Genomic DNA, 16,318 nt, shown 5'->3' with positions numbered 1-16,318 from the left:
CTGAAAGTTTTTTCTAACATTCTGGTTAGAATGTTTTGTTGTCCTCCAAAGTTTATAGTTCATATGTTGTTTTATTTGGAAGAAACAAAAAAGAAAAAAGTGCTCGCACGAATCTTGATGTGGAAATGAATCGCTAGATAAGGGGGTGTATGAAAGCCTATGCTTTGTCAAATGTTAACCGTTAGGTTATGCAATACAGTGGTAGATGCGCGGATCCATCAGGTGACTGTTCATCCTTGTGTTTCAGGTGGATTTTAGCCTTTCCAGCCGTTGCTTTACCTGTATATTAACAATCATGAACTGCATCAGGAAACACATATCTTCAGTGTAATGCAGTGACTGTTTCATTAAGAATGTGTGTGTCTGCATAATGGGGGACACCGACGAAAATGGCATTTATCTCCTCTAGCAAAGGTTGTACAATGGAGACCAAGACCATGACATCTTCACCAAAATACCCAGGATCCTGGCAGCTCCCCATCAGCAACTGAATGAAGATGTCTCTTTCCGGAATAAGACGCAATGCTACCTGATAGTTTGCAATTATGCTCGCGATGTTAGTTCAGTGGACACAACTCAAACCAGCTAATGGCTGCAATAACATCTTGATATTACTAATGTATTGCCATTTATCAAAAATAAATGAACTAGATTTATCAGGTGAACAATCTCCAGAAAATTGCTAGCTTGTATGGTCGTGTAAAACTAAAAGACGTGATGATGAATAGCAGTGTGTCAGCTGATCAAAGTAAAGTGGTCATACCTTGTAAGCAGCTGATGAGATCCATCCATAGAACGGCTTGAGGGTGCTCTTGTATGCTTCTTCCACCATCTCTTGTAGGCTTGACTCTGAGTTCTTCACTAATCCCTCCAGCAAATGTATCGAGAAATTCACCGACCTAAACCCAACGCATTTTGGCGACACATGAAAACTAAGGTTTTGAAACAGAATTAACACATATGGTATAAAACAGCATATGTTACCTGGCCAACCAGATAATTGCCCTGGCGCAACTATTGGTCTTCTTTGAGGTCCCTTCCACCACTTCCTTCGTCACCATCGCCGTCAAGCTCGCGTATTTCAAAGAGTCTGTTGCATGGAGATACTTGTAATCTCTGCAAAGGGAAACTCGCTTATTATGTAACTGTAATCACTTCACTGCAATTGGCACAATCAAGTCGGTATGCCCAGTCGCTTAGTTATGTGAACAAATGCAATGCAGAATGCAAGGCAACATGGGAGTAATGATTACGTAGAAAAAGAGCAACCACCTGAACATTTTGCTCAATGTCTTGACTGAGGACTAGTAGCGTCGGCCCAATCACATCTTTGATGACAAAAAAACAGAGCATTTGTTAGCTAAACCTTGATCTACTGATATATTCATAGTGAAAGAAGTGCAAACGGTAAACTAACTGCAACTTGTGTCAACTTTGCAAGAGGGAGCCAGAGACCGCAGCTCATCTTCTCTTCCAATGCAGGTTCTCTGCCCGCATTTGGAATGCGATCAGGGTTTGGGTGGATGCCATGAACTAGACGTTGCAGCCTGGAACGGGATCCCCACGGTCAAAGAGTGGTGTACGCGGTGGTCCTTAGGCGTGGACACATAAGGAAGGCGATTTCATCACTCATCATGCTTGTTACTTGGGAAGTGTGGAAAGAGAGAAACGCGAGGGTGTTCCAGCATGTATGTAGGTTGCCAAACGTGTTGGTTGAGGCTATTAAAGCAGAGGCGACGCTCTGGATTGTCGCAGGGGCGAAGCATTTGGTTTTTTGATGTCGCGATAGTAGGCTTGTGTTTTCTTTCCATTTGTGTGAGGTGTAATGGCCCTCTGCAAACTTTGTTATTCCCCTTCTTTTTAATGAGATGAGGCAAAGCTTTTGTCTCTGTTTCAAAAAAATGGTAAACCAAGGTTTAAAACAGAGTAGCTCTAAAGAAATCAAAGTGCAGTTCTCATAAGTTTCAGTTTCAGTTCCATATATGCAAGTAACTAACCAAGGACATGGAGAAAATGCTTGGAGACGCAGAGGAGATCCATGGTGGATGACCTAATTTTGTACTACTCCTGCTCCTGATCATCACCATCTCCAGAGGAGATCACTGAAAGCTTGGACCTACGTGAGATTGAGCTCACTGGTAGACAATTCACTTGGGCAAATAATCTTCCATCTCCTACTTATGAAAAGCTTGATCGGGTTCTCATGAGCACTGAATGGGAACAAAAATTTCCTCTAGTTTCTGTGATGGCGATGCCTAGAGGGGTTTCTGATCATACGCCACTTCTTGTGGATTCAGGTGAGGCAGTTCACTTGGGTAACAAGAGTGTTTTCTCTTTCGAAACTGCATGGTTCGAGAGAGAGGACTTCCTTGAATTGGTTGAAAGGGAGTCGGCGGTAGAGCAACGGGGCACATCTAATATAGAGAGATGGCAATACAAAATTAGACACCTTAGACAGTTCTTGAGAGGCTGGGCTAAGAATATTAGTGGAGCCTATAGACTTGAGAAGGAAAGACTACTCAAGTTGATAGATGATCTAGACATTAAGGCAGAAAGTATGAATCTAGACATCAATGATCGGGTTGCTAAGAGAGAAGCTGAGGTCAGTCTGACGAAGCTTCTTAGAGAGGAAGAAATGAAGTGGGCGCTTAGAGCAAAAGTGTGGCGCGTTGTACAAGGGGATAACAACACACAATTTTTCCATATGATTGCAAATGGAAAACATAGGAAAAAGAAAATAATCCAGCTTGAACAGGATGAGGGTACGATTGTAGGTCATGAGAACCTAAAGCTGCACATCACTAACTATTATAAACAATTGTTTGGGGATCCAGTTGAGAATTTTGTCAGCCTGGATGAGGCAAGAGTAGATGGCATCCCTCAACTTCGGAATGACGAGAATGAGATCCTCACAGCTCCTTTTTCTGAGAAGGAGGTATATGAGGCGATTGCTCAAATGAAAAACAATAAAGCACCTGGTCCGGATGGTTTTCCAGCTGAATTCTATAAGAAGTGTTGGGGTATCATTAAAGGAGATTTGATGCCTATGTTTCATGATCTCTTTAATGGGCACTTACAACTTTTCAAATTTAAATTTTGGAACTATCACTTTATTGCCAAAGAAGGAGGAAGCAATCTGCATTGAGCAATTTAGACCGATATGTCTACTCAATGTGAGTTTTAAAATTTTCACGAAAGTTGGCACAAACCGTCTTACACAGATTGCACATACGATGGTTTAGCCAACGCAGACTACTTTCATGCCAGGGCGACATATCCTAGAAGGGGTGGTTGTCCTACATGAGACCCTTCATGAAATCCACTCGAAGAAACTCGATGGAGTGATTTTCAAGGTGGATTTCGAAAAGGCTTATGATAAAGTCAAATGGCCTTTTCTGCAACAGGCCTTGCGCATGAAAGGATTTGATGAAGCCTGGAGAAAGCAGGTTGAATCCTTTGTGCAGGGAGGCAGCGTTGGTATTAAAGTGAATGATGATATTGGTCATTACTTTCAGACGCTTAAGGGATTAAGACAAGTTGATCCCATGTCTCCAATTATGTTCAATGTTGTTGTCGACATGTTGACTGTTCTTGTTAATAGGGCGAAACAAGAAGGCCAAGTAGGAGGCCTAATCCCACATTTGGTGGATGGTGGGGTTTCCATCCTACAGTATGCGGATGACACAATTATTTTTATGGAACATGACCTTGCGAAAGCAAGGAACATGAAGTTAGTGCTTTGCTTGTTCGAAAAACTATTCGGACTTAAGATTAATTTTAATAAGAGTGAATTGTTCTGCTTTGGACGAGCCAAGGAGGAACAAGAAAGCTATAAAAAGTTGTTCGGATGTGAATTAGGTGTGCTTCCCTTTACGTATCTAGGGATACCAATTCACCATCGCAAACTAACTAACAAAGAATGGAAGTGTATTGAGGATCGATTTGAGAAGAAACTAAGTTGCTGGAAAGGCAAACTTTTATCTTATGGAGGAAGATTAATTCTTATTAACTCGGTTCTGACTAGCATGCCGATGTTCCTCCTTTCTTTCTTTGAAGTACCAGTAGGAGTACGGAAAAGATTAGACTTTTACCGATCCAGATTCTTTTGGCAAATGGATGAGAACAAGGCTAAATATAGGCTTGCCAGGTGGGATATAATTTGTAGACCGAAGGACCAGGGTGGCTTGGGTGTTGAGAATTTTGAGGTAAAAAACAGATGCTTGCTGAGCAAATGGTTATATCGTCTTTCAGTAGAGACAGAGGGTGTGTGGCTGCAGTTATTGCGTAACAAATACTTATATGCGAAGTCTTTGGCTCACGTAACGGCACAACCCACCGACTCACCATTTTGGAAAGGACTTATGAGGACGAAAGTTGCTTTCTTTAACAGAGTGAAATTTAGAGTAGGGAATGGGCAAGGAACTAGATTCTGGGAGGATACCTGGTTAGGGGACACTCCATTAGCGTTGCAGTATCCAAGTTTATATAACATTGCACAACGGAAAGATGTTTCGGTTGCTTCAGTGTTACAGTACAGTCCGCTCAATATTCATTTTAGACGGGCACTTGTAGGTCCACGTTGGGATACATGGTTGCATCTCGTGCGTAGATTAATGGATATTAATCTGTCGGATGCCAATGACACGATAGTTTGGAAGTTAACGGTGTCAGGAGTCTTCACGGTTAAAACTATGTATACGGATTTAATCAATACCAGAGACATCCCAAGGTCGGGCCATATTTGGAGGATTAAAGTGCCGTTGAAAATAAAAATGTTTATGTGGTTTGTTCACAAAGGTGTCATTTTAACCAAAGATAACCTAGCTACGGATTTAATCAATACCGGAGACATCCGAAGGTTGGGCCATATTTGGAGGATTAAAGTGCCGTTGAAAATAAAAGTGTTTATGTGGTTTTTTCACAAAGGTGTCATTTTAACCAAAGATAACCTAGCCAAACGTAATTGGGTAGGGAGTTCCCGTTGTTGCTTTTGTGATCAAAACGAAACAATTAAACATTTGTTTATCAAATGTCCGCTTTCTAGGTTACTCTGGAGAACTATTCATGTGGCTTTTAATGTCAATCCGCCAACTTCAATATCACAATTCTTTCATAACTGGCTGAACGGGGTGAGACCTCAGACAGCAGCACAAATCAGAGTCGGAGCATGTGCGTTGCTTTGGGCTATATGGAATTGTCGGAATGACATGGCTTTTAACAGGCAACACATTACTAATTTTTTGCAGGTCATATTTAGAGCGTCTACATGGATCCGTACATGGTCCTTGCTGAGCCATACGGACCACAGGGCGCATATGGCTATTGGGTGCAACCGATGGGAAATGGTTGCACGGGATACTTACAACCGATATGGATGGCGGTCCAGTAATAGGTTAGGTGTGTAGGCAGCTTAATCTATTTTAGCCGGTTGTGGCTTTTTTTTGTTTTGGCCGCATGTGGCATTGGTTTCTTTATGATATTTTGAGAATGGTTGAGGAGACTTTTGGACCTCTTTGATTTTTAATAAAATGGTTGTGTGCATCAATGTGATGCAGAGGCCGAGGGTTATGCCTCCTTTTCTCAAAAAAATCTCCAGAGCTGACGAAGCAGAGCTCCTCCTGTCCTCCATGCATGGCCATCCTCAGCTCAGACTTTCCCTTGTGCATCTTCATCCTTTCTATCTCTGCTTCCATCTCTGCTAGCTACTACTACCTTAGCTTGACATCTGGCTCCATTAGTCCCCTAGTTATATACACACACATTCAGCCTCATCTTCTGCCATTTCTTGGAGCAAATGATAGGGGTCAACTTCTTGATGCTATTCTGTGATGTAATACTAGTTGTGTGTTGGAGCTATCCTCTATGCATGTTTAGTCAGACAGAAGCAGCAAGAGGTGATTGTATTGTTAGGAGTAAAGTAAGAGGTGGTGGCTCTGTTTCCTAGCTTGTAAGTGGATGATTTGACTCAATTGATGCAGCTGGACCTGTACTTGTTGTGGTGTTGTTAAGCCATTATTAGCAATTAATCTGCATAAGACTCTTCTAGCTTGCACAGATACAATGTTGTTAAAAAGACAGTCAAGTACTAAGTTGGCCTTCTGTAAATAGCAAGTTGCCTTCTTTTTAATTGGAGATCATCCCTCGGGAGTGACATATAAGATTCCCTCGCAAAATAGACCATCAAGAATGGCATATTTTATCAGAGAGAACTACTTTAGGTAAGGGATGTATGCATATATGAACATCATGTCATCATCTAGTTGGAGCAGAAAAATCATCATGTCATCATCCATCAACCCAGCTATCAATGTAATCGTACTTGAAAGTTATAATAAAGGGTAGTATGGGTTTGAGTGTTTCTTTACCTTTATTCTTTTCCATAGATCACAGCAATGATGATAAAAAGTTCATATGCTAATCCCAGGATTTTTTTTGAAACTATGATGATTTTTATAGCAAATTCGGAAACTATACACCCTAATGCATAAAAATCAAAAGTATCACCCCGTCAGCCTACCGTTGGCCGAAGAGGGACTTTTCGGCCTACTATTGGCCGAAGAGGGACTTTTCAGCCAACCATTGGCCAAAGAGTCCCTCTTCGGCCAACAATAGGCCGAAAAGTGGTCTTCGACCAACACCTACTCTCCTGTATTAGAAAATTCATATCAATTAGGATTTTTAATATTTTAATTTGATTCTTTTTGCATTAGATTAGAAATTTTATGAAGTTGTTGTAGATATCAAGTTTGACTAGATTTGAAACTTTGAATTTGAATTTTCATGAATTTGCTCAAATCACTAGATTGCCTATAATTTGAGCTAGGAGTATTTTTTTAGATGATTCTTTTAATTTGAGCTATTTCTTTTAATTTTAATTGCTTTGAATTGTTTTCTTTAGTTTTTTTGACATATTCTTTTAGTTTCTGTTAAGTTAACAGTAGATATTTTATTTGTAGTATTTTTTATTTTATTTATTTTATCGTCCATTTTCTTTCCCGCCGTTCTTTCCCTCCATTTTCTCCCGCTATTTTCGTTCCCGCCATTCGTTGCCGCCATTCTCTCCCGCCATTTTCTCCTGCCATTTTCTTTCCCGTCATTTTATTTTCTGCCATTCTCTCCTTCCATTTTCTCCTGCCATTTTCTTTCACGCCATTCTGTCCCGCCATTTTCTTTCACGCCATTCTCCCCTGCCATTTTTTCCTGCCATTCTCTCCCGCCATCTTCTTTCCCGCCATCTTCTTTCTCGCCATCTTCTCTTCTCAACTTATAAAACGAGCCTCATGGTGTCCACGACCGTAGATAACATCGTCTGACACGGTCTGTGCCACCTGCGTCGGTGCAGGTGGTGGGGTGTGAAACACTGTCTGAGAGAAGTCATAAGTGTTTGCAGCTTCGTCATCATCATCGGAGAGTGTTTCACACTTATGACTTCTCTTAGAGAGTATTTCACACTCCACATGAAGGCATCATCGTCATCCTCTGCCGATGCAGCACTCTTGCCCTTTGATGATGCGGTACTATTGCCCTTTGACGATGCGGTACTCTTGCCCTTGGTGCTCGGCATGAAAATATCGTCTTTGTCCTCGTTGTCTTGGGTCCATAAATAAGTATGTTTTGCTGCAGCCTTTAGGAATGATTCACCCTTATGTTGTTGCTTCTTCCATCTTCCATGCAACCTGAGACATTCTTTTCGTATCTCCTCAAAGGTCCTTGCAGGCTACCCGCACCTACTTAATGCGTGAGCCAACTCATTCAGTAAGGTGTCACTACTAAGGAGTTCGTCCCATGGAACTATCCTATTGTCTATCGTGAAACTGGTGTCTAAACCCAAAAGACATTTGAACACACTAGGATGAAAACAACTACGATCAAAAGGATGACCAGACATCTTGACGAGACTACACTGGCCTCCTTAGTGTGGCGGGAGAGAATGGCGGGAAAGAAAATGGCGGGAGAAAATGGCAGCAGAGAAAATGGCGGGAAAGAAAATGGAGGGAAAAAGATTGCGGGAAAGTATAGTTTTTTCATGTATAAAACAGCAATGGTTGTACAGGATTTATAAGGCACTTTTAAATATAAACTCCTATCAAGCTCAAAGTTTTCTAGTAGGATAAAAGAAATAAAATACAAAAAATACTACAAATAAATAGCTACTGATAAATTAACAGAAACTAAAAGAATATGTCAAAAAAATCTAAAGAAAATAATTTAGATTAATTAAAATTAAAAGAAATAGCACAAAACCTATAAAACACTAAAACAGAATTGTTTTCATAAAAATCTAATTTTAAATAATCCTAAAATTTGCCAATTAATTACTACTGATAAACAAAGTCACAAAGAACTAGTAGCAAAAAAGAATCATCTAAAAAATACTCCTAACTCAAATTATAGGCAATCTAGTGATTTGAGCAAATTCATGAAAATTTAAATTTAAATTTTCAAATCTAGTCAAACTTGATATTTACAGAAACTTCATAAAATTTCTAATCTAATGCAAAAAGAATCAAATTAAAATACTAAAATTCCTAATTGATATGAATTTTTTAAAACAGGAGAGCACGTGTTGACCGAAGACCACTTTTTGGCCTACCATTGGCTGAAGAGGGACTTTTTGGCCAACGGTTGGCTGAGAAGTCCTCTTTGGCCAACGGTTGGCCGAAAAGTCCTCTTTGGCCAATGGTTGGCCGAAAAGACCCTCTTCGGCCAACAGTAGACCGAAAAGTCCCTCTTCGGCCAACAGGAGGCCGACAGGGTGATACTTTTGATTTTTATGCATTAGGGTGTGTAGTTTCCGAATTTGCTATAAAAATCATCATAGTTTCAAAAAATCCTCCTAATCCCATGGGAAGTGATGACTTCACATAAAAGAAGTCTAGTTGATAAAACTTATTGGAAATTAACAAACATAGCATTGGTCATTGATACAATTCATGAAAGAATAATAAAGTAAGAGAGATTTCACATATAAATATACTATCTTGAACATCTTTTATGATTGTGAGCCCTAATTAATTATTTCAAATCAAATAATTGATGTTGGATAAGAAAGACAATGTAATAAGTTATGTTTACTTATATTCACATAGAAATTATATTGCCATGGATCCTCTAAGATATGATCTCTTACAGATTACTGGAGCGACTTTGTTTAAGCTGGTGCTTGTAGAAGCAGCAACTGACCAATGAGTGTGTGTGTGTGCGCGCGCGCTTGCGTGCGGTAAGCCACTGGGCAGTGTGTAGCCTATGAGCGTGATTTGCCTCTCGAAATGGACAGACTTGCTACACATTAACCAGGTTAATCAATGATGATCAATGGTGTTGGTCTATATATTTGTCCAATGAGGCGTACGTACTGCCGTGCATGGTTTCTTATATGGGTGAATTTTATATTGAGCAGCCATCTATAACTAAATGGAGATCCATATAACGACCTAAGTGCGTGCATGCAAGGTTCCTTTTTTCAGTGAAGGGTGTTAACTCAAAATATAGTATCAGTGCGATACAAAACCAAATCATTTCGGCATAGCCATAACGACTAAATCAAAGCTAGCGCTTCCATCCTAATCAACGAGCACGCAAAACTTCTGTTACACCCCATCCAACCAACTTCCTCTCCCCCGAGGAAACGATCGACACAACAAGGAGTGATTCGATTTCGATGGCGGGTTTCGATCCGCGGCTATGGCGGACGGGACCGACGACGAGCCTGCCCAGCTCTGAATTCGGAGCTCTTCCATGATGGTTGCGGCACCAGTACGGGCGCGGGGGGCAGCGGCGTGCATGGAAGCAACGCGGCCGGCGGCGCGCAGGAGCAATAGGGGGAGGCGAGAGAGAGGGGGGGAGAGAGGGAGGGAGAGAGAGAGAGAGAGAGCTGAAATTTATAATCCGGCCCATCTCGATGGGTATATTTAGAGAGAAGTTTGGGGCCGGAGTAATAAGTTTACTCCCTTACGGCGGATTGAGGATCAGCTAGGTGCCGCTAGTGAAGTAAAACTAAATTTTTACTCCTCTAACTGGCTATAAGGAAACGGTTAGAAATGCTCTAGGGACTTACATTATAAGGAGTCAGGTAGAGATGCCCTTAGGTCAGCGTCATTGTCATTGTCAATCCGCATGTCAAGTGATTAGGTAAACAATCATGTTTTCTTTGGTTTCTGTATCTCGCAGTCGTTGCTTTTTCTTTCTAATTTAATTTAAGTCTTTGTTTTTTAAATTTATTCTCTTTTGCTAACAAACTATCAAGTTGCATACTGGATTAAGTAGAGATTATGACGTGCCGGCATATATTATCATTAGTTTGAGCATATGATAACTAGAAAAATATCTTTGTGCGTAGCTAGCTTTGTGCTGACCGAGTAATAAATAGTATAAAACTACTACTTTACGGGTTAGGGTTTCAAAAAACTGCCGGTTTTTTATTATTTTTTTCTCAAATAACTACCAAATGGGTGGTCAACTGTTTCAAAAAACCCAAATCGTTAATTCTTTATCAGTTGATTACGATTATGATAATTGGGACCCAAATGTAAGATAACCGTTTGTTTGACCATTTACTTTGACCGTTAACTTACATGTGGGTCCCATATGTAAGTTTTTTTAAAAGCAATCGGGTCCTTATATGTTTTTTGAAAAAAAGCAATCGGGTCCATGAAAAGCTGCGCCAACCCGCCCTGAGCAACTGCGTAGGTGGCTCGCCGGCGGCCAGGTCGCGAGCCAGGCCGAAGAAGCCGCGCAGCCGAACGGTACTGCTGCTCCTTGCCGGCCCCGCCCAGAGCAACGGCATCGACGGCTCGCCAGCTGCCAGGTCGTGGCCCAGGCCGAAGAAGCCGCGTGGCCGAACGTAGCTGCTGCTGCTCCTTGCCGGCCCCGCCCTGAGCAACGGCGCCGGCAGCTCGCCAACGGCCAGGTCGCGGCCCGGGCCGAAGAAGCCGCGCGGCCGAACGCTATTGCTGCTCCTTGCCGGCCCCATGGTGGCGGAGGCGTCCGGCGAATGGGCCAACCCACGCATCGGCCAAAAAAATACGGTGAGGCGGAGAGGAAGGAATCAAAAGGAAAAACAAGAGATGCATTGTGCTTCAGTTATTTTAAGTCCTCTGACACGATACATCCAACCGGCTATTAAACTACAGGTACAACAACAAATACAACGCAGACATCTGTAGATGACATTGATCTCCTCTAGCAGAGGCTGTACAATGGAGACCAAGATCATGACATCTTCCCCAAAATCCCCGGTATCCTGGCAGTTCCCCATTAGCAACTCAATGAAGATGTCTCTCTCTGGAATGAGTCGCAATGCTACCTGACAGTTTGCAAGTATGCCCAACACGTTAGTTCAGTTGACAAAACTCAAACTCGAGTCCCTCCAATCCACATTAATTATCGCTGATTGGTACAAAGTTGTATTAAATCACTGACAATTAATATGGATCCAATGGAGTATTAACATTTATCGAAAAAGTGAACTACATTTATCGCGTGAACAATCTCCGAAAGATTGCTAGCTTATACAGTCATGTAAAATACTCCCTCCGTCACATAATATAAGAGACCGTTTTTTACACTAATATAGTGTCAAAAATGCTCTTATATTATGCGACAGGGGGAGTACGTAGCAGCCGTGATGATGGACAGCAGTATGTCAGCTGATCAAAGTGGTCATACCCTGTAAGCAGCTGATGAGATCCATCCATGGAATGGCTTCAGGGTGCTCTCGTATGCTTCTTCCACCATCTCTTGCAGGCTTGACTCTGGGTTCTTCACTAATCACTCCAGCAAACATATCGAGAAATTCACCGACCTAAACCGAACGTATTTTGCGACACATGAGAACAAAGGTTTTGGAACAAAAATGACACATATGGTATACAGGTACCATATGTTGTTAGATGATAAGACAGTCCATGTACAGTTAAGTTACCTAGCCAGCCAGATAATTGCCCTTGTACAACTGTTGGTCTTCTTTGAGGTCCCTTCCTCCATTTCTTCCATCACGATCTCCATCAAGCCCGTGTATTTCGAGGTGTCTCTTGCATGGAGATCCTGTAATCTCTGCATAAGGAAAGATAGATAACTGTGATCGCTTCGCTGCAATTAAAACGCGGAGCCGGTATGCTCAGTCAGTCGCTTAGTTATGTGAACAAATGCAATGCAGAATCACAATATTACCTGAACATTTTGCTGAATGTCTTGCCTGAGGACTAGAAGCGTTGGCCCAATCGCATCTTTGACGGCGAAAAACAAAGCATACAGTGAAAAAAGAGGGAGTACTAGATTTATCGCTGGAACAATCTTCAGAAAATTGTTACTCCCTCTGTTCACTTTTATAAGACCTTGAAGACATTTCAGACAATGTACAAAATAGCCCATTTTGAGTTATCTGAAATGACTTACAAAAGTAACGGAGGGAGTAGCTTATACGGTCATGTAAAATATGTAGCAGCCATGATGATGGACAGCTGATCAAAGTGGCCATACCCTGTAAGCAGCTGATGAGATCCATCCATGGAATGGCTTCAGGGTGCTCTCATATGCTTCTTCCACCATCTCTTGCAGGCTTGACTCTTGGTTCTTCACTAATCTCTCCAGCAAACGTATCGAGAAATCCACCGATCTAAACCAAACGTGTTTCCCGACACGTGAGAACAAAGGTTTGGAAATAGAATGGACATATACAGTACAATGATAAGACAACCCATGTACATCTAAGTTACCTAGCCAGCCAGATAATTGCCCTGGTACAACTGTGGGCCTTCTTCGAGGTCCCTTCCTCCACTTCCTCTATCACGATCGCCGTCAAGCTCGCATACTTCAAAGAGTCTCTTGCATGGAGATATTGTATTGTCTGCAAACGAATGATAGATAACTGTAATCACTTCAATGCAATTAACGGAGGGAGTCGGTATGCTCAGTCGCTTAGTTATGTGAACAAACGCAATGCAGAATCGCAATATTACCTCAACATTTTGCTTAATGTCTTGTCTGAGGACTAGAAGCGTTGGCCCAATCGCATCTTTGACAGCCAAAGACAAAGCATATATACATTGAAAGAAGAGGAGATGGTAAGCCAAGGTTTAAAACAGAGTAGCTCTGAAGAAATAGAAGTTTAATCCATACTGTTTTCAGTTTCAGTTTTGTTCAAGTAACTAACCAAGGACACGTAGAAGCTGGTTGGAGACACAGAGGAGATCCATGGTGGATGACCTCCTAACTTTCCCCTGCTGCTCCTGATATTCACCATCTCCTGAGCTGGGCAAGCAGAGGTCGTCGATGGCCATCCTCAGCTCAGACTTGCCCCTCTCCATCTTCTCCCTTTCCATCTCTCCTAGTCCTAGCTACTACTACCTTAGCTTGACATCTGGCTCGATTAGTCCCCCAGTTATATACGCACATATTCAGCCTCATATGCTGCCATTTCTTGGGACAAATGATGGGGGTCAACTTCTTGATGCTATTTTTGTAATGTATTAATTGTTATGTCTTGGAGCTATCCTATCCTCTATGGGAAGTCAGAGCAGCAAATGATGTATTATTGGGAGTAAAATATGAGGTGGTGGCTCTGTCGCCTAGCTTGGAAATGGATGATTTGATTCAGTTGATGTACTTGTTTAACGGTTAACCAGCTGGCTTGTACTTGTCGTAGTGTTGTTAAACCATTGGCTCCCCGGAAAAAAGAACGTTGCCAATTAATTGTAGCTCCATCTTAATTAACGGCTAACCAGCTGGCGTGGTTTCCAGGTGAAAGATACGTGTACGAAAAAATTTACTTTGAGATACACCGCAGCTCATTTTGAAGAAGACCCGGCCGGAAGCGCGGTACGCAAGCAATTCGGCGAGCGCTTTTCAAAACCCGAAACCCCACATGCGGTAGGACATGTCAGGGCGTGCAGCGGCTATGGGTTGCCCTAGGTCGACGTGATCACCCATGAGCCTCGTGGATCGCCGCCCTATAAATGTGTGAAAAAAGGAAATAACATTCAAACCAATGTGGAACCAATTTACTGAAAACAACGCAAAACCACTTAACCAATTTAATTCTGCTAATGTTCTACTTGTATAAATATAATATAGAGCTAAAATACTACTGCTATAATATCAAACACATAAAAATATAGAGCAACATTACTGATAAAAATATATAGCAACAGTGATGATAAAGAAAAACAAAAACAAGACTGCATTGGCTACTACTGATAAATAATAGAGAGCTAAAAATACTTATAAAGAAGAGCTATGGCCAGAGATTTATACTTTTATATCAAGACTAATGGCCAGAGCATAAAAAACTGACAACTCCTACACTGCACTGGCTACTTATGCATTTGGTACTATTGTTGTATCAAGATTTATGGCCAGAGCATTATACTTTTAACATCCTAATTGCAGACTAATTCTATGTGAATTAAGAAGTAATCAATTCACAGATTTCACAAAATCACTAAAACAGCTAATTGCACTGCTCACTTACCTTTTTTGCACAGCCTAGAAACCTCCTATCGCTATTAGTGGATTCAAATGCCACCAACTTTTCACAGGGGGCTCGATGCTCATAACGTGCATCATGATTTAGAGCCAGGCCGCTCCATTTCGTGCACTCCATGGTCGCAGGTGGCTAGACATAAGCAAAATGGCTTCAATTTTGATTAGGAACAGAAATTCCCCTTTCTCCCTAGAACCCTAACCCTAGATGTGGTTCAAAGGAGCAGATGCTAACCTGGCTTGTCACAGATTCATCGTCAGACGACGTTGGCAGATCATCCCAAGACACCATGTCTCCCTCCCGTCGGCGGTGCAAAGCTGGTCGCGGCGGCGGCAGCAGCTGCTGCGGTGCGAGAGGGGAACGAGCAGAGGAGAGAGCGGTTGGATGAAATGCCCTCCCGCGTGTGACTAAGACTTAACGAGCGGTGGTAACTGTCGCCTGGCCTCGGCCGTTTGCCCTGGCCACGTGGTTCCGACAAGGGGGCCCAAAATGCCAGATTTTCACTTAGTCGCGGCTCACGGCTCGTTTAATGCGTTTTGTTATTCACTTGCACCAAAAGTGGTGGTCTTTCGTGATTTTTGGCAAAAAGGTTAGTTTTGGAGTACTCTGGCCACAAATGTGGTAGTTTTCAGCAATTTACTAGTCTGAGTCCCACCACCCACCAGCCAACTCTTTTATGCACTCTAGGGTGGTTGGTGCATCGGCAAGGAGAGTTCTTTTGGAGTTGTGCTCTTCGGAGGTGACCGGTGTTGGTTGAGACGCAGCTTCGTTGATCAGTTTAGGGCATGTTCTTATGTGTTGTGGTTGTACTGTCTACATTGGAATTGGAGTGAGTTTGCTTCTTGCCGGGTTGTAGTGGGAGCTTGTCAGTCTTTTTTGTATTTTACCCTTTGTCTTCTATAAAGCTAAGCCACGCAATTTGTGTCCACTCAAAAAAAAAGTAGAGATCATTAGTCTGAGTATACGATAACTAGAAAATATCTTTGCGCGTAGCTAGCTTTGTGCTGACCAGTGACACAACAACGCAAACATCTTTGGTTTTATTGCCGTGAGATTGCAAGTGGCTTTAGATCGACGATCGGCGCCATTGTCATCCTCGGCCTCATCTAGGAGATTAGGTGAAGAAGTATGATTTGATTGGTTTTTGTATCATGCAGTTAGCAACAAGAGATGAAGAAGAAGATTCTCGATGATCGCTTGTGCGGAAGCATGAACGGTGTTGCCACTAACCAGCAAAAATAATGTGAGGGAGGGAGGAAGAAATCAACCGGCCACATTGTGTTTCGGTTATTTAAGTTCTCTTACGATACATCCAACCGGCCACCAAATACATGGCGCAGACATGTGTGAAAGCTTAAACAAAAAGGTATCACCATTTTTACAAGGCAAGGTAGGTTAATTAGCTTATTATATGCGGTACACTAGTAGATATAAGTAGAGCCATCAGGTGACTGGTCATCCTTGTGTTTCAGCTGGATTTCAGCCTGTCGAGCCGGTGCTTAACCTGTAAATTAACCACCATGAGCTGCATCAGCAAATACACACCTTCCCCAAAATGATCATTAAGAAGATGTAGGGATTGATAATGGGGAACACCGACCGAAATGGCATTCATCTCCTCTAGCAAAGGCTGTACAAGTACAAATGAGAGCAAGATGATGACATCTTCCCCGAAATCCTCGTTATCCTGGCAGTTCCCCATCAGCAACTGAATGAAGATATCTCTTTCTGGAATGAGGCGCAATGCTATCTGCCATTCGTCTAGAAGATTTTACCTAGCTACCTCCAGGCATCAAACATCTCTCCCTCATGGGTTACAGCTTACAGGGAGTAACA

The 16,318-nt window shown here is 42.1% G+C and overlaps 1 protein-coding gene and 1 pseudogene across 1 annotated transcript; both read right to left on the bottom strand.

Annotated features, from left to right (window-relative positions):
- Window positions 1-322: 322 nt before the first annotated feature.
- Window positions 323-5,693, bottom strand: LOC125507543 (annotated as a pseudogene).
- Window positions 5,694-11,047: 5,354 nt separating this feature from the next.
- On the bottom strand, window positions 11,048-13,359 carry LOC125506307 (glycolipid transfer protein 3-like). Its single transcript, XM_048671156.1, has 8 exons — window positions 13,154-13,359; window positions 12,960-13,015; window positions 12,717-12,847; window positions 12,481-12,616; window positions 12,172-12,227; window positions 11,924-12,054; window positions 11,668-11,803; window positions 11,048-11,305 (listed from the first exon to the last, which is right to left on the bottom strand). The coding sequence occupies exons 1-5, from the start codon at window positions 13,320-13,322 to the stop codon at window positions 12,204-12,206; spliced, it is 516 nt and encodes a 171-aa protein (XP_048527113.1). The 5' UTR covers window positions 13,323-13,359; the 3' UTR covers window positions 11,048-11,305; window positions 11,668-11,803; window positions 11,924-12,054; window positions 12,172-12,203.
- Between the last annotated feature and the right edge of the window lie 2,959 nt (window positions 13,360-16,318).

This window comes from Triticum urartu, chromosome 5, assembly GCF_003073215.2.
Source record: "Triticum urartu cultivar G1812 chromosome 5, Tu2.1, whole genome shotgun sequence".
NCBI classification, from domain to species: domain Eukaryota; kingdom Viridiplantae; phylum Streptophyta; class Magnoliopsida; order Poales; family Poaceae; genus Triticum; species Triticum urartu.
This window is presented reverse-complemented; position numbering and strand designations above follow the sequence as displayed.

Excerpts from the sequence above, each read along its gene's own strand:
- LOC125506307 (XM_048671156.1), bottom strand. The coding sequence starts at position 13,322 with ATGGAAAGGGAGAAGATGGAGAGGGGCAAGTCTGAGCTGAGGATGGCC. Across the intron at positions 12,848-12,959 it reads ACATTAAGCAAAATGTTGAG|ACAATACAATATCTCCATGC; the intron begins GTAATATTGCGA and ends ATTCGTTTGCAG. Across the intron at positions 12,228-12,480 it reads TCTCATCAGCTGCTTACAGG|ATGCGATTGGGCCAACGCTT; the intron begins GTATGGCCACTT and ends TCGCCGTCAAAG.